The sequence below is a fragment of the Hemitrygon akajei genome, chromosome 20 (assembly GCF_048418815.1).
Source record: "Hemitrygon akajei chromosome 20, sHemAka1.3, whole genome shotgun sequence".
Lineage (NCBI taxonomy): Eukaryota > Metazoa > Chordata > Chondrichthyes > Myliobatiformes > Dasyatidae > Hemitrygon > Hemitrygon akajei.
In genome coordinates, this window is record NC_133143.1 from 26,999,376 (window position 1) to 27,023,684 (window position 24,309).

At 42.2% G+C, this 24,309-nt stretch overlaps 1 protein-coding gene across 1 annotated transcript in view; it reads left to right on the top strand.

The window, feature by feature from the left end:
- The window catches only part of eepd1 (endonuclease/exonuclease/phosphatase family domain containing 1), a 140,643-nt gene that overhangs the window by 50,316 nt on the left and 66,018 nt on the right, over positions 1–24,309 (top strand). The window contains exon 3 of the mRNA XM_073024039.1: positions 11,896–13,460. Within this exon, the coding sequence (XP_072880140.1) occupies positions 12,598–13,460 (863 nt within the window). The 5' untranslated portion in view covers positions 11,896–12,597. The remainder of the gene's footprint in view (positions 1–11,895; positions 13,461–24,309) is intronic.

A 24,309-nucleotide genomic window follows, 5' to 3' on the forward strand; every position in this document is an offset into this window, starting at 1 on the left:
TAAATAAATTTATTTGTAGCTGTAAGTAGATTTGAATAAGTTCTGTCACTGCTTTGAATTTGAGGTTCCTACTTTCTTTCACTGCGCATTGTAAATCAAAATTTGTTAAGTTTTAAGGTAATGACCAGAAAGGGACAGGGGTGTACTGAGGATGTGGTCTGGGGGCTAAGGGGGCAGGAACCCCAAAATGGTTTGGGAACCACTGATTTAAACCTTTCCTATCCATGTACCTATGTAAGAACCTTTTAAAAATTGTTAATCTACCTGTCTCAACCACTTCCTCTGCCAGCTCATTCCATATATGGACCACTGTCTGGAAAATGTTGCCCTTCGTGTTCTTGTTAAATCTCTCCCCTTTCACCTTAAACTAGTGTCCTTTAGTTCTTGACTCCCCAGCCCTGGGGAAAAGACTATGTGTCCACCCTATCTCTGTCCCTCATGATGTTGTAAACCTCATAACATCACTTTTCAGTCTACTGTCCTTCAAGAAATAAAGTTTCAGCTTGTCCAACCTTTCTCAATAACTCAGTCCTCATACAACTCATTTGTACTCTTTTGGACCTAAAGGCAACTTTCCTGTAGCAGGGTGACCAAAACTGAACACACTACTCCAAATGTGGGCTGGCCAGTGTCTTGTATATGTTTCTGTGCCAGGCCCATCTCACCCCTTCACAATGTTGTGACTGGAGATCAGCCTTGTTCATCTCCAAAGTGTATGGTCCAGTAGGGGGAGTCACAGACTGAAGGAGAAATGTTGTTCTTTACCAATTGTACTGTAGCAAAGTCTGTTTCTGCTTCAGGCATTGCAGTTGATATTCAGAACATCAGTAACATGAAAGTACATATTATAAACTCATGTTCCTGCTACGTGGTACAACATTAATTTTCTTCTTTCTTTTCTACAATGTCACATTCTTTGTATCTTTCTTTTCAATGATGAAGGAATGAATGACCTTTGCTCTGTAGAACTTGTCTCTGAACATTAGCATGTCTGTAATCCTTCAGAACAGGATTTTTTTAACCCTGTCTGGGATAGATTGCAATGCAGTGATGCAGGTTTCATTCTAGAGTGGAATAGTGTACAGAAGAATTCATTGGTGGTTAAAATTCTGAAGTTCCAAATTTACAAATAACAAAAATCTTGGAAGTAAAATGAACTTTGAGGAGATTAATGATAGATGTGCAGGAGAGAGAGAGAGGCTGATTGATGGACAGGTAAAATTTAATGCCAGGAACTGTAAACTGTTACATTTTGGTAGGACTGAGAGGAGGTGATTTAGATTAGAGAGCACAATTCTAAAAGGGGTAGAATAGCATAGAGATAAAATACAAAGCTTATGAAAGTACCTGGGCAGGTTGAGAAAATGATTATAAACGCAGCAGTTCTTTGCAGAGATTCCAACATCTGCAGTAATTTTGTTTTATTTTCTTTTAAAAAAAAAAGCATATGGGCTCCTGGACTTTGTAAATTTATTCAGATTTGGAACTGAGTCTATTTACAAATCCCAGATTCAGATTCATATACTTAGCACATGTTCATCGAAACATGCAGTGAAATGCGACCTTTGCACTAACAACCAACACAAGCTACACATGAGCTGGGGGCAGCCCGCAAGCACCGGCACACATCCTGGTGGCAACTTAGCATGCTTGCCACGTTCGCAGAACACGTAAGCATCAACAAAACAAGCCCCTTACCTCCCTCCTCTGCACCGTGTGCACACACAGTCTCTAACCCCCCCCCCCCCCTCGGACAGGCTGTATCCAGCCTCTAGCTTCCAGTGGCCTCACAGGCATTGGGCCTTCAACTTTCCCCAGTGGATTTGCTGATTCTCTGAGTTCCCTGTCTGGACCTGCTTCAGAAACAATGAGATTGTTCCCCAATCATGTTGGCATGAAAATGCATTTAGAGTGTCTCACTGGGGTAATAGAAATGAATTCCTGATGCAAACAAAAAAATTAAGTGTTTTCCTGTCTCACCAGTTGGAGAAGTAGTTGTGCAGCAAGTAGAGCAGCTTCCTCTCATCCATAGCAACCTATGTCTAATTCTAACTCAGCGTGCTGTCCGCGTGCACTCTGCACGTTCTCCCTCTCGCTCTGTGGGTTTCCTCCAGGTGTTCTGGTCTCTTCCACGTTCCAAGAACTCACAGGCTGGTAGATTAATGGGCCATCTTAAAATGCCCCAGCTATGGTGGTGAATGGTGGAATTTGAGGTGCAGGGGGAGCTGATGGAACGTGAGGTGAATTTGGGTAGAACTTCCTGCTGTCTGCTACTATTTAAAAAAAAAATAGTCTATATAATTGTTTAATTCCTCAGTTCCCCAATCTACAATGGTCTACTCCATCTAGATCAGGAGTTCCCAACCTCCTTTATGCCACAGACCAATATCATTAAGCAAGGTTTGTGTACCCCTGAACTAGATAGAAGTGACTAGATGAGCTGAAGGGCTTGCTTCTGTCTTGTATGACTTTAATTTAATGACATGAGACGTGCCTTCCCCTTTGAGTGCATAGGAATGTTTGCGGAAAGCTACCCACAGTTATGTTTGAGAACACAGAAGTTACAGAGATTAGTCACTGGACTAGAATAAACTCTTCTCGGTATCATTAGCTCCAGGGCTCCTTAGGGTGGCCCTACAGAGGTGCACTTTTTGCAATAATCCTGCAACATTAACTGTATAGAATGGAAGGAGTATTTTCACAATGTAGTACAGTATCTTAAGAAAGCAGGCCACGCCTAGCTCTAAATATCTAAATAATACTAGCCTTAGCCCAAGAATAGAGGGCCGGACTTTGCTGTGGGCTACAGTGGGCTATAATGGGCTACTTTATCTGGATCAGAGGCTTCCAGCCTTTTTTATGCCATGGACGCTGACTTGCCTGCTCTCTCAATGTGTTGAATATAAGCACCTGACTAAGACAGTACAGTATAAACTCGAGATTCTGCAGATGCTGGAAATCCAGAACAACACACACGCACACACAATGCCTGAGATTCATTTTCTTGCGGCATACTCATAAATCCAAGAACCGTAATAGAACCAATGAAGGACAGCACCCAACAGCGCGAAGAAAACAATCAATGTACAAAACACAACCAACTGTGGAATTACAAAAGAAACAATACTGATAAATAAATAATAAATATTGAGAACATCAGATGATGAGTCCATTAGTTGCGGGATCAGTTCAGTGATGGGGCAAGTGAAGTTATCCCCACTGATTCAAGAGCCTGATGATGGAGGGGTAATAACTATTCCTGAACCTGGTGGTGTGCGTCCCGAAGCTCCTGTACCTTCTGCCTGATGACAGCAGCAAGAAGAGAGCATGTCCTGGGTGGTGGGACCGCTGATGATGGATGTGTTTTCCTGCAACAGTGCTCCATGTAGATGTGCTCAATGGTGGGGAGGGCTTTATCCATGATGGACTGAGCTGTATCCATTACTTTTTGTCGGATTTTCCATTCAAGGGCATTGCTATATCAATTCCAGGCTATGATACAGCCAGTCAGTGTACTCTCCAGCACACCTGTAAGGAAGCAGAGGTGCTACCGTGCTTTTTGCGTAATAGCACTTGCACGCTGGACCCAGGACAGACCCTTTGAAATGATAAAACCGAGGCATTTTAGTTGCTGACCCTCTCCACCTCCTTTTCCCCTGATGAGAACTGGCTCATAGACCTCTGATTTCCTCCTCCTGATGTCAATGATTAGGTTCTTGGTCTTTGCTGACATTGAGTGCTGTTGTGGCACCATTTAGCCAGATTTTCAATCTCCCTCCTATGTCCTTTGATCCGATCAACAACACTTGTCGTCAGCAAGCTTGAATATGGCACTGGAGCTGTGCTTATCCACTCAATCATAAGTGTAAAGCGAGTAGAGCAGGGAGTTAAACACACAACCTTGAGGTGTACCTGTGCTGATGGAGATTATGGAGGAGATGTTGCCGATCCAAACTGACAGGGGTCTGCAAGTGATGAAATCGAGGATCCAATTGCACAAGGAGTTATTAAGGTCAAGGTCTTGAAGCTTAGTTTTGAGGAGATGATAGTACTGAATGCCAGGCAGTAGCTGATGAAGAGCATCCTGATGTATGTACTTTTGCTGTCCAGATGCTCCAGGGTTGAGTGACGAGCTAATGAACGGGCATCTGCTGTGGACGTTATGACGGTAGACAGATTGGAGTGGGTTTGTCACTTCTCGGGCAGGAGTTGATGTATAACCTAGCAAGGAACTTAAAAAATATACTGTAAAAGCTTCTGTGGATATTTGCAATGAAACAGATCCGCAGAAGTTAAAGTATCCTGTTGTAGACTGGGGAAATTACATTGAGGAACCAAGGAATTAAACAATTATATAGTCTTTTTTTATGGTAGCAGACAGCAGAGAGTTCTGGTAAAAATGAAGAAGAGCAGGTCTAGAACAGATGAGGAACTGAAAGAAATTAGTTTTGTTTAAAGGTAATGGACTAATTAATGAGATTTAAGCTCAGTAATGTTCAGATCCATGTAGCTGCTATGCCAAGGTTTTGAAAGAGATTACAACAGTGATAAAATTCCAAATATTCTGGAATATCCCCCATATTTAAGAAAGGACAGAGTAAATATGGGGAATTATGGTCCTGCTAGTCTGAAACTTCATCCCTCCCCCTCCAGGTTTCACCTATCACCTTATGTTTCTCTCTCTCCTCCAACCCCCCACCTTTTAAATCTACCCCTCATCTTTTTTTTCTCCAGGCCTGCTGAAGGCTTTCAGCCTGAAACGTTGACTGTACTCTTCCTAGATGCTGCCCGGCCTGCTGAGTTCCTCCAGCATTTTGTGTGTGTTGCTCGGATTTCCGCATATACAGATTTTCTCATTTGTACAAAAAAAAGTTTTAATCTTTAAGGAAGTGGAAACGGCATTTAGAAATTAGTATTCGGGTTGATCAGCTTAGATATGACAAGACCACTGATACCCTAGGCCCTGATCCACAGGTACCAAAGGCTCCTTCTGGCATTTCTCATCTTCCCTGGCCCTGCTGCATGACCCTAGGCCCCCCCAACCTCGGGGTCTTAATAGCCTGTGATCTGACCCCAGTTAGGGACTTCACTGTTTTGCTCCCATGAGGAAAATGTCACTGGAGTCTGATGCATTTGGCCCTGGACATTATTGATTGGTTTAGGTGGGGCGGGGGTCAGGGCATGTGAAACTGCAACTGACTAACGTGGGGTGCAAATGGATTTCAGGTTTCATATCTGACACCAAGTTCAATCTCACCACCCTCTCTAGTTTCAATCTCAGAGTGAGCACTGGATTAGGAAAAAAAATCCTCTCCTTTACACATTTTAAAACTTATTTTTCCTGTCCTCAAGCTCTGATCCGACCCTCTAATACCGTTACTCTCCTGGGCATCTGAGTTTATTGCAAATTTGGCATTACATTTGACACTGTGGTGAAGTTGGTCGAAATAGCCATGCCGTCAGCAAGATCGCTTATTTGTACCTCTGTAACTTTGGTTTGCCTTCACACGTGCCCCCACATCCCTGAACTCCTATTCACACTAATCTTGGCCTGTAGACTTGCCCATTTCTGTCCATCTTTTGTTCTCACTGTGGTAGTCCAGACCTCTGCCCTTTAGTTAACTCATCACAAGTACAACACATCCAACTCCTTTGCTGGCTGACCAGGTTAACTTATTCCTCAATTCGAAAATTCAAACCTTTGTTTTCAAACCCCTCTACTACTTCTTCCATTTCTGCTTTTAGTTGTCATGTCCAGTCATTTGATGCCTGTGCATAAGATTTTTTAAATAAGTTTTAAAAAAGAGTACAGTATAAGGAAGGAATACAGAGAACGGAGTCTTTATAAATATTTTGTCAAGTGTATATCTGATGTCTTTAAAATGGAAATGTCAAATGAGAAGTGGGGTGTTATGGAAGGAGAGTGAGTGGAATATAAGCAGACGATGACAGACTTGCTTCAGAAATTATTAAGCAAAGTCTGAAGGTGGAGCAGAGAATCCTGAATTATTTAGGGGACAGATTTTGTGTGTCTCGGATTCTGTGCTTGTAATGAGCTGGATGTTGTTAGCATTTGCCTCCAGTTACCCTGTGTGGCACTGACAGCTACTCTCTTGCCGATTGCAGAAGTTGTTGAAGCAAAGATCCACAATTTGCCACATGAGACCACTCTTCCACTCAGTGTCTGTCCCTTGTAAATGTAAATCCTTTTGAAACCAGTGACTTACTAAGAACTACTCGTGCACAGTTCCTGCTGTTTTCCGAAGCCCTTGTGAAAGAAGTGATGATATGGATGTCATTCCATATTTACTCATGAAGGTCTGTCCTGGCACAGAAAAAAAATAACAACGTCAAGTTAGGAGTTCTGTTCCTTCAGAACACTTATTCAAAAATCCCATTTCTGTCGTAAACTCATTATTATTCCTATCATTTGTGGCATCTCTGATTGAAAGTGTCCGTATTGTTTTTACCGCCTGGCCTGCTGTCAGTGAGAATTCTGTCATGTGATTGGCAGGTTGATGACATCACTGTTGCTGAACTTGGTTGTTCTTTAACTGACACAAAACTGAAGCAGAGTTCACATCACACTCCCCTTCAGCAGCTCTGCTCAGCAGTAATTCCTTCGCTTTTGCCAAGCACAGCAAAATCGGGGTGTGGGTAAGGACCAAAGGAACTGATTGATAAGGAAGTGTAAATCTGTGGCATTGTATAAAGCCACTTTATCTGTGTAGCTGAGGGTAGGTTATGCAGATAAGTGATGGGGATGGCAAAGCATTGCTCTGCCGTGGCACAAAATCACTGCAAATAGAATTTGAAGAAATTTCCTTCGTGGAAATGACCGCTAATACCAGTCTTATTGAAGCTTTCCAGGAAATTGTAAACTGGCGTCTCACTGAATTCTTTTGGAGTAATGTATTGTGGTCGTGAAATCAATGTAAATTATTTACTTGAAGGTTATGTTCAACCACAGCAAATAATCAAAGTAGTGTTAGTTTGATTTGTATTGAATTGCTAAAAAGATATCTCCATAAAGGGCATGGGATTTACTGGAAAATGAAGAAGCACTTATATCTGTTAGATCCATTATTAAGGACCCCCAGCACCCAGGACATGCCCTTTTCTCATTGTTACAGTCAGGAAGGAGGTACAGAAACCTGAAGGCACACACTCAGTGATTCAGGAACAACTTCTTCACCTCTGCCATCCGATTTCTGAATGGACATTGAACCCATGAATACGACTTCACTTTTTAAAAATATATGTACCACTTTTGTTTTTGCACTATTTTTAATCTATTTAATATACACATATATAATTGATTTACTTATTTTTTCTTTCATATTAGCATGCATTGCATTGTGCTGCTGCTAATTTAACAAATTTCACTACATGTACGGTGATAATAAACCTGATTCTGATTCTGTTAAGACAACAGATGGTCAAATCCAGGTAGTGAAAGCATACAGATTTTTAGATGACTGAAACATCTATTTATTGCAGTGTAGAATACCCTTAAGAAAATGCAATGTAGTGTACATAAACACTTAATATTGGAAGTAACAAGAGTGATCTTCAAGATTCAGTTGTACTTCCGGTTTGCTGATATGGTCTTCTTTACATCAGAGAACTCGAGTGCAGACTGGGTGACTGTTTTGCTCAGTGAGTAAGGCTGAGACTGTGCTTCCAATAATCTGTCATTTTAATTCTCCGTCCCACTCTGACCTTTGTTTTCCATCTCCAGCTCAATTCCGGTGTTAGCTTTGGGAGCTCAACTTTTAACTGGCAGATTACGGCCTCCAGGATCTAACAACGTCAGATGACTGGCTGTCCCAACCTTCCACCTCGCAATTCCTGCAGTTGTTTGTTTCCCTGCTCTATTATTTACGATTTTGTTTGTCTCCTGCTCCAAATGCAGCTTTACTATTCTTTCAGCCAATTCCACCCCTTGTGTCAGTTAAACTCTTCTGATCTCCATCCTGTCACTGACAAACTTTTCTTCTCTCGACCCGTGTTCTCATTCCCTGCAACTTCTGTGTGATTTCCATCTCTTCCAGTTCCGATGGCCTATTCGTTCATATCTGCTGCCAGATCTGTTGAATATTTCCTTCATTTAAAAAAAAAAAGAGCTTTTTAGAAGTCCTGTTCAGGATCTTTGGTCTAGTTATCCACACACTAGATCTGAGGGAGAGATATGGAAGTGAATGGAGGGGAGGGAAAAGCAGTTCAATCAGGCCTTGAACTAGATGTTCTTTACTAGAGCTACATAACAGTACTTTTATTTACCCACTTTTGCACAATATCCCCTTGTGCCATGACCCCACAAAAATCTGCCTTACTTGGTCTTGAAGCTATCCACTTCTAATGGACTGTGGATGCCAAGTTTTGGAGTTTCTCTACCCTTTGAGTAAGAAGTCCCTCCTAACTTCTCTTTTAATTGGTCGCGCTCTGATTTTAAGGTTATGCTGTCTTGCTTCGAAATGGTTTGGCATGTTGCATTTTCAACAGATTGGGTCACTTCATCGTAATAAACGACCTGACAAGATCAGTTGTCAGTCTGACCTTGCGGTGTCGAAGTGGGGACAATTGGTCATCTGTGCGTCATCAATGCAACCTCTCTCAATGTAACTTTTAAACCCAATTTCATCTAATGGATTTGTTCTGCACTTTTAGAAACATAGAAAACCTACAGCACAATACAGGCCCTTCGGCCCACAAAGCTGTGCCGAACATGTCCTTACCTTAGAACTACCTAGGCTTTACCTTTGACTTCATAGTAGTGTAAAAGATGATAAGAGGCAGAGATTGGTTGCAGAGCCAGAGACTTTTTTGCAGGGCAGGAATGACTAATACAAAGGAACATAATTTTAAGGTGATTGGAGGGATGAAAGATTGGAGGCAAAAAAGCACAGAGCGGTGGGTGCGTGGAACGTGTTGCCGGGGTGATAGTAGAGGCAGATACATTAGGGATAGATAGACATGTGGATGAAAGAAAAGTAAAGGGATATGTAGGAGACAAGTGTTAGATTGATTTCAGAATAGGTTGAGAGGTTGACAACATCGTAGGCCAAAAGGCCTGTACTGCTCTATGGTCTCTGTTCTGCGCAACTCCTCAAGGCATCATGGAGGTTCTGTGCAGAACCTGTGGCTACTCTTTGTATTGAAGCATCAAGTAATATTAACTGTAAAGAAAGATGGCTGTATTAATAATTGTTTATATGCATCATGTAAATTGATTCCCTTTGTGAGCCTGCAGCTGGGGGTAACAATCTGAAGATAGAAAGGATGTGATGCTGAGGCTTTTTAAGGCACTGGTGATGCCTCACCTTGAGTATTGTGAACAGTTTTGGGCCCCTCATCTTAGAGAAGATGTGCTAGCATTGGAGAGGGTTCAGAGAGATTTACAAGGATGATTCCGGGAATGAAAGGGTTATCATACGAGGAATGTTTAATGGCTGTAGGTCTGTACACACTGGAATTCAGAATGATGAGGGGTATCTTATTGAAACCTTTCGAACGTTGAAAGGCCTAGACAGAGTAGATGTGGAAAGGATGTTTCCCATTGTGGGAGAGTCTAGGACAAGAGGGCACAGCCTCAGGATAGAAGGGCACCCTTTCAAAACAGAGATGCGGAGAAGTTTCTTTAGCCAAAGGGTGGTGAGCTTGTGGAATCTATTGTCACATGCTGCTGTGGAGGCCAGGTCATTGGGTGCATTTAAGGCAGCGATTGATAGGTTCTTGATTGGACATGGCATCAAAGGTTATAGGGAGAAGGCCAGAAACTGGGGTTGAGGAGGAGATAGGAAAAAGGATCAGCCATGATTGAATGGCAGAGCAGACTCAATGGGCCAGATGGCCTAATTCTGCTCCTATGTCTTATGATAGGGTGTAACCCCATTAGCACTGAGATGAAGAACTATTTCTTCTTTTGGAAGGTGACAAATCTTTTGAAATCTTTGTGCTAAAGATCTAAGAAGGCCCAGTCATTGATTTGCAACAGAGCTCAATAGATGTCTGGTTGTTAAATGAATCAGAAGGTGTGGGGACAGCAGGGGAAAATGACGTTGTGGAGGAAAGTCAACTATGAATGGCAGAGTGGGCAGGTGGGGGCAAATGATCTGTTCAAATGCCTTGTGTTCTCATGTTGGCTTGTCTTGGTAATCATAAATGTACCATCTTACCATTATCTTGGAAGCATTGGTCTGCCTCTGGACAACAATTAATAACTTGCCTTAAAAATTCATCCCTACTCAGTAGATCTAAGTGCACTAGATACCAATGTCATCTCATTGTCTGAATGTTTTTCAGAGCTAGAATGCAGCTAGCAGCAGTGCTAAACTACATGTTTAGTTCTATTAACCTGGTATGAATGTTTAGAAACCCAGACAGGGTAGCAGTGAAGTAAACTTTTTGAAATCCAAACATTCTGCCAACTTCAGTTGAGTTTAGAAATTTGGAAATGTAATGGAATAGTTAGATCCCTTGCTTAAATTAATTGCAAATAAGGAATTATCATGAGATATTGCTTTCATTTATACAAAGAAATGTTGTTCTCTCGAATTGTGAGGTTTTGTGATCATAGCCAGCATTCCATTGTTTTCTATTCCTGTCAAGTTAGATGTTCTGGTTGCAAACCTGACTTATGGCATTAGGCAACACAGACAAAACACTGGAGAAACTCAGCAGGTCAGACATCATCTATGGAAAAGAGCAAACAGTTGACGTTTCGGGCTGAGACCCTTCCTCAGGACATTAAAGTTAATAACAAGAATCAAACAAAATGCTGTGGTTACCTTATACAAATCAACATACAAATCAAATTATACAAATCAATATTGCCAGTGCAAGTCCACTCCCATCAGTTGTCTAAAATGTTCACACTTTGGCTTAAAGAACTTTGGTTGGTGCTAATTCCGGTAACAGTCATAATGTGTTATGATTGGCATGTGCAAATACCATGCCTTCACTATTTACTATTTTTTAACAATTTATAAAAAAATTTAAAATAACTCAAAAAAAAAACTATTTTTGAACAATGATGTATGCATCGTACTACACGAAGGAATCCATTCTACATAGTCATACATTCTGTAAGATCACTGCCTTCCCTCTGGGAAGTGTACATGCCATGTAAGGAACAGCTGCCATCTTTGTAACTGCATTCCACTACTTTTCACTCCATGTGTATTTGTATACTGAATTGTAATGACTTTTGTGAAAGCTATGGCTTTCCATTTGTGGATTCCTAGCTCGCGTCTCTGAACAGACACTGCTAAGTTCTTGTTTAGCAGTGAGTGGAGACACAAGAGACTGCAGATGCTGGAGTCTGAAGCAGAAAGCAAACTGCTGGTAGAGCACAGCGGGGTCAAACAGCATCTGTGGAGGCAGAGGGATGCTCGACATTTCGGAACTGCATGAAAGGTCTCGACTAGAAAGATCGACCGTCTCTCTGCCTCCATGGACGTTTAGTAAATGGCTCTGTTATGCTGTTATGTTCTTTGACTATTTTGACTGAGTTAGAAGTCACTTTGTGTTTTGGTGTCCTGCACTCATCCTTAGTCTTTTGGCAATGTTTTCTGCTTGTGCTTCATGTCAGCTAAAAATGCTGTGGCCAATGGCTTCTTGCACTGGTTTATAAATAGTCAAAAATAACGATGTCATTTCAAATGGCTGTGATTTAAGTGTTATCCTGAGCAAAGCTTGAATATTTATCTTTCAAGAAGCTTTTGAAAAAACATATTTCCAGAATGGGAGGTTTGAAAGAAATGTTCCTCAAGTCTGTGATGTATTGAACTTCCATGTGATTTATTCCACTTGTAACCTAGATTAAGTTTCAGTGAGTTTGTAGTTGTGCATTCTGGCTGCCGTACATTAACTAGCTCCTTTCTCTTTTTACAGACACGAAGCTTCTACTCAAGACTAGAAGCAACGAATAAATACCAGCTTCCCAGTGGAAAGAGGCCCGTTTTGCATCTTGGCTCCTTTTTTGTCACTGCATGCGGTTTGACAAATGCGTTTACCCAGAGTGGCTGAAGCATCGTGTGGAAACTCTGTGTTTTAACTGCATAGCTTCAATCATTTATTTGTGAGAATCTGCACTCCAGGCTGACTGTAACCAGATCTGGCACCATGTGACTTGGAGTTGGAGGTACTGTGATTGGTCAGCTGGAGGAACTCGGCCCTCCCACTCAATGATGTGTGCTCACGACCGTTGCTAATGCTGCACAGTGATTTGACAGCAGACTTGGCACAGTGCCTGCATTACATCTCTGGATTCAGCAGTAACAAAACAAGGACATAGGCGGCTTATTGAAGCACAAGCGTACTGCAGTGGAGAAAGGAGAACGTGAAAAAAGAGATCATTAACTGTCTTGAGGAAGTCCCATGTGTCCTGTGGTTAGCTGGTGCCTGAACAAACTGCTCGGGTAACTAGCGGACAGTAGTTTGTTCCGTTCTGAAGTGGGTAGTCAGATAAATGTGACTCTTGAATTTTTAGTTATAGTCAGAGAGCAGCTATTAACTGCAGGATAGAGAGAGAGAGAGAGAGAGCGAGAGAGCGAATGATCCTTTCATACTGCTGGTGCCCATGTACGACTAGCAATGGGGGGGAATTTAGGATGCCACCGTTCCATTCCCAAAGACCCTCTGGAGATTGGGCAGAATCGCAAGTTCAGTGCAGCGTGCAACTTCAGCAACATCCTGGTGAACCAGGAGCGGCTGAACATCAACACAGCCACCGAGGAGGAACTGATGACCCTTCCTGGGGTCAACCGAATGGTGGCACAAAATATCGTGGAGTACCGCGAGTGCATCGGTGGGTTTAAGAAGGTGGAGGACTTGGCGCTGGTGAGTGGGATTGGTGCTGCCAAACTGGAGCAGGTGAAGCTGGAGATCTGTGTGGCGAGCAGTCGAAGTTTTGGTTCTACGCAGCATTCCCCCAGCTCTACGCGCAGGGAGCCCTATTCTGAAACCCTCTCCTCCGCCAGCAGAGTCAACGTGAACCTCGCCACAGTGGCGCAATTGATGAGCTTGCGGGGAATCAGCGACGAGGTGGCGCGCAACATAGTGAGTTACCGGAAGGAACGTGGGCCGTTTGAGACTGTTGACGACCTGGCGAAGGTGACCTCCGTCAGCCACGCGCTACTGGAGCGTGTGCGGCCCCGCATCTGTGTGGAGCGATCGCGGCCCACGTCCACCCACACCGGAAACGGGGGGATTGACTTCGCTGCCAAGCCGCGCCCCAGCCCTACCTCACTCAGCTTGCAGAGCGAGGACCTGGATCTCCCACCCGGTGGCCCGACTCAGATCATCTCGACCCGTCCAAACGTGGAGGTCTTCAGCGGGCTGAGGGATGGTGAGCGGGTCCTGAGGATAGCCAGCTGGAATCTACAGAGCTGCTCGACCGAAAAGGCCACTAATCCTGGAGTGAGGGAAGTTGTGTGCATGACCCTTCTGGAGAACGGGTATGTTTCATTTTCATAGTCCATGTTTGTTTAACTGTTGATTTTAAAAGGCACTCATATGATGGTTCCTTTATCTGATTCTTCTGACCTTTTTGTTTTCATGCTTTTTCTAAAATTCCTAAAAGCTGTCAGCTAGTCTTATCCCTGTGATTTTAATGAGCCCACTTTCCACTGGCAGCCTTCCAGTAACAGTCATTCAGTATATTCCACTACATTTTTTTTATTGATGCAATTTTAACATTGACTTGCTGCCCAAACTCTTTCTACAAGAGGTTCTGTTAGAGGGGCTTTGTGTTGGAATCATTGCATATTTTCTTACAAACAAAACGGCACCCTGAAAATTGCTATTGTACAACATTGGCCTGACGCCGCTATTGAAATGCACAAGCGAGCATGAACTAGACCATTGCACTCTTCTTTCCTATTCTAGTTCAGCGTTGAAATAAAATTTTAATAAAATAGACTTAGTGTTAAAGCTCGTGTTGCTCCTTGCTCCCAGCTCAGTGAAGGTGCTGGGGCAGTCTTTTAAAAGAATGGCTTCTTCTCCATTTCCTTTGGGATTGGTGGGGGCGATTTGGCTTTAGGGGAGTGGATGTGGGCAGATTTCTCCAAGCAAGTAAGGGCTCCATATTATTGGGAGGGGTGTTTTTTTTGTGTGTGGTCTACTATTTCAGTGCCTCAGGGTCAAGTTTGTGTCAGCTGAGAGTTTCTGCAGGTGTGCTGTTTGTTCATAACTGTGAACTGTTTTTTCATTTGCCTTGCTGATGGGTGAAGTTTTGGACCATGGTAACTGGAGGAGTCTGTATATCCCATGAGCCTGCACCACCCTTTAGTGATTTGAATCTTAATAGAGTACGCCTGGCTTCTGTAACCACTCAACAAAATCTGTCACTCTCAGCTGTGAAATCTTCGTCTGAGTTATCCTCACAAAACCTGTTGAAGGAGTGAGATTTTAGATGTTTTTTTTGTAAATTATCAAGTTGTAACTAGCTCTCATTTTAAGTTTATGAGCTTTGTTCTAATCTCACTTTTTCAAATCCTTCCGTCATCTCGATCATTTCTTTTACTTGACCCCCTAATCTCCTTTCCTCAGGGAACACGTGTTTAGTCCATGAAGCCTGTCATTGTAATTTAACCCTTTTAACCATGTTGGCCACCCAAGATAACAGCCTGCACTCCATCCCATCTCCTTGTTGTTTTATTGACACCACTGCAAGTTGGCTATAATTTGATTTGGTGGGGATTTTTTTGTTTTGGTAAGCAAAAATCTAGCCCATCAAGTGCCCTTTTTAAAAACTCCTTCCTTTCAACTGTTTCGACTTCTGTTTGATACCTCTACCATGAGGGAAATTATTTTGATTGCCTACCCTATCTATGCCTCCATCAGGTCACCCCTCAGCCTCCAGAGATGATAATTCTATCCAATCTCGCCTCATAACTGAAATCCTCCAATGCAGGCGATGTCTTAGTGAATCTATTGAGCATGTACCCACTCGTACCACATCCTTCCTGTAGTGTGGAGACAGTGCTCCAAGTGTAACCTAACCAGTGCTTTGGGAAGAAGCGGTTTGACTAGTGGTCAAAAATTAACTAATGGGGAATTCAGAAGCTTTTTACTTTCCAATTGGCCAGATATCCTTGTTATCTTGTGTCTGTGCAATGAGTGTATGGAGGGAAAGCTGTTGAAATTACCACTGAGAAATAGCAGAGCCCAAGCATTAATTAAACTGCTCAGGTTAATAAAACTCATCGGGAAAATAATTTGATTTTGAGACTTAATGATAAAAAATAATATGTGAAAAATGCAGTGTTGTATGCTCAGGGGATGGTTTCTTAAGCTATTGTAATGAGTGCACTAAAACTATTGTACAAAGTTCAGTTAACTCTTTGGGAGAATGGAGGTGTAAAGAGAGTTGAGGTACCCTGGATTCCGGTTAATTGGGGCAGACACTCATTTGGGACAACTCTTAAAGAACAAGAACTAATCGAGAAAACAACTGGGATTCCCTTTGTTTAAATTGCACACTATGCTGCTTAAATGGGGCAGGAGATTCTTGCCAAGCAGTTTCTAGCTAGCATCAGTCGCATGCGCTTTTGTGGCCGTTAGACGCACCATGCTTCGAGTGAACAGTTTTTAAATAGCGTCAGTTGAATGTGTTTGTGTTCAAAAATCAACAATTTTTGTCACTGATAGTTGGCGAGTAATAAGCAGCAGGATAATCCAGAACTGTTTTGCTCACTGCGGTTTCAAGCGTTCAGGCTTGGAGATGCTAAGCCCCAGCTGGGAGTGAAAATGAAGCTATTTCACTACTTCAAGTTAGAAACTATGAAGTATGGAAAATCATCTTGAATGAAGGTAAAGATTTGGAGATGCAGTCATCAACAGCATTGTATGAAGGAAGCTGTTATCTGCACTAGGGTGTCTGCGCTGATTTTGTTCACTTACAGTCAAAAGAATGCAATGCAGATGAATTCCTCTGCGTCTTGGGAACTATTACAGTTTTATATACTACAGTAGTTTGTTGTGTATTTCATTTAAATACGTAGCTTGTTACTCAGTTTATCTTTTTTATACCTCTTCACCTATTTCCATGAAACTGGCTAATTGGGGCAGCTGCTTATTTGGTCCAAAATATGCTGGTCCTGATGTGTTCCAATTAATTGGAATCCATTGTCTTGCCTTTGCCTAGTTCTGCTTGTTTTCATCATTTTGCAAATTGCTGCTTGGCTTTCTAATCCTGTTGAGCTGTGTATTCTGCAATGTTTTATGGTTTGCATTATACATATTCCTTCCCCATCCAGATCATTGAAAGCTGAACCATTGCACTTGCTCAATTCAATGTCCTTGTTCAGCAGGAAATGTCAATTGGGGTACTCGCTTTGGGTTTAAAAAACACTGGGATTAGAACCAAGACTTTTGAGTGTGTGAAGCGCAAGTAGTTATCAACAGAGCTCAAATAGATAAACGGGATGTGGAGCGTTCCAAGTGCTGGTGTCTTACTGGTGATTCATGTGCATATGAAAATGCTTCCTTTACCACTTTTCCTCTCCGCGCCTTGTGACACATTGAATGGCAACCTTGCCATTTCTTTAGCATTGTTTGTTTTTTTTAACAAGGCCGAGTTACTTGCTCGACGTTCAACCCATCGAGGGTGGAAAGCGTGCAAGGAGCCGGCTGGATTTGAACCCGAGACCACTCATCTCGAAGACCGATGTAGATGCCACTCCACCACCGGCCGGCATCCTTTACAGTGCCACCATGTTATTTGTTTGAGGGAAGGCAACAGCTATGCTCGATTGCCCTTACTGGCAGAGAGAGTTAACTTTATGACTGAAGCCGTAGTCATTCATTTCTGCAGATAAAAGTCAGTAATTGTAATCCTGAGACCACATTCCAAAGTTTATGCACCTTGACTCAACTATTGTTGAGAACCTCCCACTTGATGTCATTATCGGGAATGCACAACTATTTTTGGGAGGCAGGAGGTTGTAACAGCAGCTGACTGGATATTATAGCTATCTAAAGCTCTGATCTATGGATGTGAATCATGGTCAACATAAAAAGAGGGACATAAAGATTAATTGCCATAGGTTAAACATAAACTGCAATGTCAATAGTGAAGTTCAAGGACATGTACAACACCCTAATAAGCCAATGTCACCTGAAGTGACTGGGACGTGTCCACAGAGAGATCGATATTAGATTCCCCTAAGACATTCAGCGCTTGGAGATCCTGCCTGGCAGGAGTCCAATTCGCAGAACTCAGGTGGAACTGTCAGGATCGATGGAAAGATGTGGCGGTGACACTGGAGCCAGGTGAAAGGGACTGTTGACACTGAGCCTCAGGGATGTGTGCCCACAGATAGATGGGAGGAAGCAGGTGAACAAAAGACCCTCTTGTCGAAAAAGCAATCTGCTGGAGGTACTCAGTGGGTCGAGTAGTATCTATGGAAGGAAAGGAATTAGCGACATTTTGAAAAAGCCTTGCATTAGGACCGTAAGGGTTAGTGGATAAAGTCATGGTCATCAGTAAAAATGCTTAATGGTATGTCAGCACTATTTCAAGGTGTTTTCAGGATTATTCAGTTAAACAGAATCTTTGATCCATTTTACACTACAAGGTGTATTGTGGAGCAACATTTCAGCAATAGTTTTCCAGGCTGTGCAGAGTAGATTCACCAAACTTGTACCAACTTTCATAGGTTAAGCTGTGATGGAAGTAATGTGGATTTCTCTGGGCACTGCACTGCGGCACATTATAATCACACGAAGTTAATCTAGGGTTGGTCAGACATCCCTTCGTTTCTGGCTTGCCTTCAGTCTGATCACAGCTGACCTATTAACTTGGTGTGACTTTCTGCCAGTTTGTGAACTGGGAACCCAGCAACCTCCCAAAATAAATATCGATGACTCTGCTCTGCAGTGTGTGTTTCAGCATTCACGTAACTTGGCTTAAGCCGTCAGCAAAGATCCTGGCTTTACCCAGCTGTGGGAAGGTATGACCAACTCTGAAAAGTTAAGCAAGAGGAACTAGAAGAGCATTTAATATCAAAGTGCAGTTGTTGTAAAGTGTGTGTCATTACAACTCCACTGAATGGAAGTGAATCATGGAAGACATTCAAATGGAGAGATGTTTGAAACAGTTAGAAACATGGACAGAAAAGTTTAGGAGGTTATATGACTAGCTGGGATGGGCATCAATTGATTAAGAGGGCGTGTTTCTGTGCTGTATTATTCTATTATCTGTTAGTTTTAAATGGTAGAAGATCTTGATCTGGCTGGGAAGCTATATGGATCCAGAGTGAAGGAACATCATGTTAGAGTTCTCATCAGGATTAGAGAAGTCATTAGGAAGTACTTTGTCCACACAAGGACTTAATAGACAAGTGGGACATTCCAACCCAAAAATCCATTGGGCATCATTAACTGGATCTGTAGTGAATGAAGTCATTGACATTTTGCTCAGTAAAGTTTTGGAGGGACGTGGGCAAAAAGCAAGTGATTTGAGTGTTAAGTACTAACTAATTCCGTGAGTGAATAGGTTGTAGACTCGGAATGGCCTTCTCCTGTTTCTATTGATCGCTTAGATTTTGAGATGGGGAAATGTTTCCTCCACCCCTGTTTCTACAGAGCTGTGAACTGCTGATTCTCAATGATTTAACTAGAGCTTCGTCGCAAATGCATTTTTACTGTTGGCAACAAAGGTTCTCATTGTTGCGATGAGATAGGGTTGCCAGAAAATTTTGTTTTTCTCATGTTATTTTGCAGTGCTGCCACTAAATCTGCTTAAAGTGAAGGAGTTGCTAAGCAATCTTTGGGAACAGGGGAAACACCAGCAGCTCGTGGCACAGCACATACATCACTTAGCTAAATGTTGCATTGGTGTTGGTTGATGCAGACTGAAATCTGGAGCTTGTTAGACCAGTAACGTACAGTGTCAATTCCAACTCCTGCATTGAACTGTTGACATCCACTTCCAAGGACTTAGTTGAAGTTCGTTACAGAAATTCAGAATCTTGCATGTCATTTTATGAAATCTGCATGTGTAAATTGGCTTCTGTATTTCCTGTATGGTGGGAAAAGAAGCAGTGTTTCCAAAGTGTTTCTGTCATTATAAAATAAGATTATTATACTAGCAATTTAAGATACACATCAAGTAAATGCAGACTTGCTCTTTTTAACCCATTCAATTGAAAAAGTGAATTTAGGCACAAAAATGCTGTCCCTCTCTTCCCAAGTAGAAATAACTAGCTATTCACTAAATTCACTGAAATTTTTTCAGATATTTTTGTTATGAAGCGTCATGTTTGCATAGTGGTTAGTGCAACGCTATTACAGTTTGGGTGACAGAGTTCGGTGTTCAATCCTGTGTCCTCTGCAAGGAGTTTTTACTTTCTCCCCGTGGAATATGTGGCCTTTCTCCAGATGATCTGGTTTCCTCCCACAGTACAAAGACTTACCAGTTAGTAAGTTCATTGGTCATTGTAAATTTTCCTACGGTTAGGCTCAGATTAAATCGGGAGCTACTGGTGGCATGACTCAAAAGGCCGGAAGTGCCCATACCATGCTGTATCTCTAAATAAAAATAAATTTTAAGAAATATAAGCTAACTTCAGATAGAAAATGAGTGTAGGGCCAAACTAAAGTTAGTTGCTAAATTTCAAAGTCTTGAGTTTTGTGTTTATTTCCTCTAGTAGTTACCATGTATCAACAGATTCACATTACCATTGCATCTCAATGCAGCTGGTTTAGAAAGTAAAGACACTAGTTGACCATCTTCCTCATCCCATGTCCCCAGTATGTGCCAGTTGGACAGAATGGCCATGAAAATTCACTGAGTTCGATACCAGTAGACCAGAGTACAACCAACTGTCAGTTCTGTTCCTGAATTGAAAATTGACTGCCAAACTATTCTTTTGTTTCAAAATAAACTTTATTCATAACAAAATACAGTGGGTTCCAGTTAATAGGTATATATCAGAACCAGTGCATTTGACCCAGTTAAGCGGCTGCCCCAGTTAGCCGAAGTTTTGTTAAAATAATTAAAGAAATATAATAGACCAACTAGTGATTAACTGAGTTAAGAATGATGTATTTAAATGAAATACAGACTAAATTAGAACACTACTAAAACAATGACAATACTATAAAACTATATTAGTTCCTAATTCTTATCGACGGAGGAATTAGCGCAACATACACTGCCATTTTTTTTGTTGATTGATAGTAAACAGACATCATCTGCGGAGACACGTAGTGGATAAGGGACAACCTTCAAACAATGTTTTTTGACGATTGCATGCTCCAAATCTTCATTTTCATTGTAATATTCAAGATGATTGCTGATACCTTCAAATTCATCATAGTTCCTAAAGTAGTGAAATTGTTTCATTTTTCACTCCGGACTGTTTCTGGCATCTCCAAGCCTGAATGCTTGAAACTACAGTGAGGAAACAGGATTGAATTGTCTAAACTGTTGTCCTCCGTCTAAGTCACAAATTCCATTCTCCTGACAATTGTTGTAAACTGAGCCAGTCTATTTGAATAATAGTTTCATGTTTATAATCTGTGCCCTCAGGCAGACCATGAATTCCCACCTCTGAAACAACACCTGTGACTGTGTAGCTAAGTACAGCTCCAACACCACATTCAAGTTTGATGACACCACTGTTGTGGGCCTGATCAAACATGGTGATGAATCAGCATACAGCAGAGAGACTGAAAATTTGGCTGAGTGGTGTCATAACATTGACTTCAATCAATCTCAGCAAGACCAAGGAACTGATGGTAGACCTCAGGAGAGAGAAAGCAGATTTCCATGAACTAGTCCTCATTGGGGGGATCAGGGGTGGAGAGGGTCAGTAACTTTAAATTCCTGGGTTTCATTATCACAGAGGGCCTGTCCTGGACCCATCATGTAAATGTAATTACAAAGAAAGCACAACAGCACCTCTGCTTCTTTAGGAGTCTGCAGAGATTCAGCATGTCATCAAAAATCTTGGCACACTTCTGTAGATGGGTGGTGGAAAGCATCCTGACTGGCTACATTACAACCTGGTATGGGAACACCAAAGCCTTTGAGTGGAAAATCCAACAAAATATAGTGGATTTGGCCCACCTGTTGAGCACGTCTACATGAAACGCTTTCGTAGGAAAGCAGCATCCATCTTCAAAGATCCTCACCACCCAGGCCGTGCTCTTTCCTCACTGCTGCTATCCAGTAGAAGGTACAGTTGCCTCAGGCCTTGCACCACCAGGTTCAAGAACAATTACTACCCCTCAAGCACCAGGCTCTTGAACAAAACAGGATAACTGCACTTGTGTATTGAGATGCTCCCACAACAAATGATCTCACTTTAAAGATTCTTCATCTTGTTATCTCATACTCATTATTTATAGTTGTTTACATGTTTGGCATTTGCACAGTTTGTTGTCTTTTGGGCTCTTGCTGTTTCATTCATCCTGTCGACAGTTACAATTCTATAGATTTGCTGAGTATGCCAGCAGGAAAAAGAATCTCAGGGTTGTATATTCTCTGAAAATAAATGTTACTTTGAACTTCGACACTCAACTTCAGCCTGCACTCATCTTTTCCACATCTTACTTCCGGCTTTGGTTATTCCAAAGTGCTTTTGCCTACACTTTTGTCGACTCTCCTTAAACTAGAGTCCATCCTCAGCGCTGCTGGTGCTCTTAACTCGGTGTTTGCTCATTCATGTCGATGAATTGATAAAATCCTAACCCCTTGTGTTCAGATCTGACTGCATTCTTACACTTCCCTATCTCTAAACTCCTGCAGCACTGTAGTCTTCCAATATCTGAAGTCCAGTGATTCCAACCTCTATATCGTCGCCAAATTTTAACAGAGAACCTTTTGGGTTCCATGCCCACAGCTGCCAAACTCCGAAGCTGTGGAATTCCTTCTCTCCAAAACATCTTTCCCATCCTTAAATCTACCATTTTGGTCACCATTTTGATAACTGTCCTGTGAGTTCTAAGGTGGGTGTCTTTTGCCGATGAAGCCATAGTAAATATGAATCTCTGCAATAAACTTAAAAAGTCAAAGATTTAGTCTGCCTTGATGTATGGCTGAAATTGGTTGAGACAGGAAGGTGTGGAAACGTCCATCAACAATTATCCATCTCTGACAATCGCATTTCAGTGGTTGCTGCTCCCAGTGTGGGCTGTATTTCAGCATCAGGCTTTATCCTGGTTATAGAATGGCCTGTGGAAACTGGTCTCTCATTCCAGCATTAATTACGTTAATTATATTGTTTGGTTATCGTTTGGAAAACCTTGGTGTGAGCTGGGAGCCAGCTTGGAGGTGTATTGATCAGGAAAAAGAATTTAATATTCTACCTCAACTTGCAGAAAACACTATGATAATCACTCCAATAAGAAATGAGAACACAGTTAATTAAATAGTGGTGTCAATTGCAGGGACGACAAACTAGGAGAAGCAGATAATTGGGCTGAAAGGAAATAAGGGCCGATCCTGTTACAGGTTGAGTGGTGTGAGACACTTTTGGCTTTGCCGTCAATAATTTGACGATGACTCTTACATTTTAAATAGTCAACCCTACAGGGTGTGGTCTTTTTCTGTTATTCACGGGAGGTGTAGGTTACCAGTAATCTTGGGAGCTGGACAGTGAACCAAGCACTTCCAGTGGATCTCCCTCAAAGCTAGCCAATCAAAATCTGCCTCTGCTAAACCATTCGGTGTTTTGAACCAGCCAAACAGATCACAACGTCTAATCAATGTCCATTTGGACCCCGGAGGAGTATATAAGCCGGCACTCTGAGGAGACAACACCCTCAACTGCGCACTGATGATGGCTTCTCAATTGGCACCAAAACATCTGCAAACATTTTGCCAAGCTTGGTGATCAACCAAACATCCAAATGGATCGTTTTGTTTCTCCTCATGAGAAGCTGGTGCTGAGCTGACACTTTGGACCTCTTGTCATGTGAAGAGCCCCAACATGCAGTTTCTTTTTTGTAGTTCCCAAGATCTTGATGAAGAAGTATTGGAAATATAGACCATTCTTGCTTCGAGTAAGACTTGCGATTGTTTGTTCGTGTACTCCCCTATCTTTATAATTTCTAAGAGGCAGTGTTTTAGTGGAGGTTATTAAAAGGGCTTTGTCAAATTGCTACTCCACAACTTGCAAATCCTGCACACTTTAGCCAAGTTGGATTAGTTTAACTTCTAAGGTGATGATCGGTTTCAGATGGACTCTGTTATCTTGGATGATCTCAAGCTCTTGAGTATCATCAAAGCTGCACACATTCAGGCAAATTAGTGTTTCATATGTATGAAATTCTGTGTTTCATGGAGACATGGCTCACTCTGGACCTGCCGGACATGTCAGTAAGACCCAAAGGCTTCTCAATACACAGAGTGGACCAGACTGCTAATTTGGAGAATGGAAAAGGTGGGAGTGTGTGTTTCATGATAAACTCATTGCAGCACACGGATGTGGGGGGTTTTGTTGCATTCCTGCATCCCCCAATCTGGAGCATCTAACGGTTTAAGTGTCAACCGTTCTACTTACCAAAAGAGTTTACATATCGCCAAAAGCCGACATTAATCAGGCACTCAAGATATTAGATGCTGCCATCAGGAAACAAGAAACAGCCCACCCCTGCACATTTCGAATCATAGTTAGGTCTTCAATCAGGCCTGCTTGATAAAATCTTTGCCCAGATATCATCAGCATATAACCTGGAGCACCAGGGGTTCCAACATACTCAAGCAGAACTATACTACGAGAGGGAATGCCTACCACTCATGCCTGGACCACATTCAGGGAAATCTGATCACCTGGCCATCCTCCTCTACCAGCATACAGGCAGGTGCTAAAGAACAAATCTCCACAGATAACGAGAACAAAGAGACGCTCACGGGAGGCAGAGAAACGACTATGGGATTGCTTTGAGTTGGTAGATTGGGCCACGTTCAGGGACTCATCTGTGGATTTGAATGAATACACCACGGTTGTCATGGATTTTATAAAACAGTCTTAGATAAGTGTGTGTTCCTCCGCCCCCCCCCCTCCCCCACAGTCTTCCCCCAACACGAAGCCCTGGATGAACCATGAGATCTGCAATCTGCTGAGGGCCAAGTCAGTAGCATTTGGGTCAACAAACAAGTAAGATACAAGAGATCCAGGTACAATCTCTGGAAAGCCATCTCATGGTTGAAGTGCCAATTACAGACTAAACTTGGATTACTGAAGGATACTGGACAGTTGTGGCAGGTCTTTAAGACTATCACTTCTTATAAAGTGAAAGCAAGTGACAACTAGGCCTTGCTTCCAGATGAGCTGTGCTGATTAACTGGTTGGC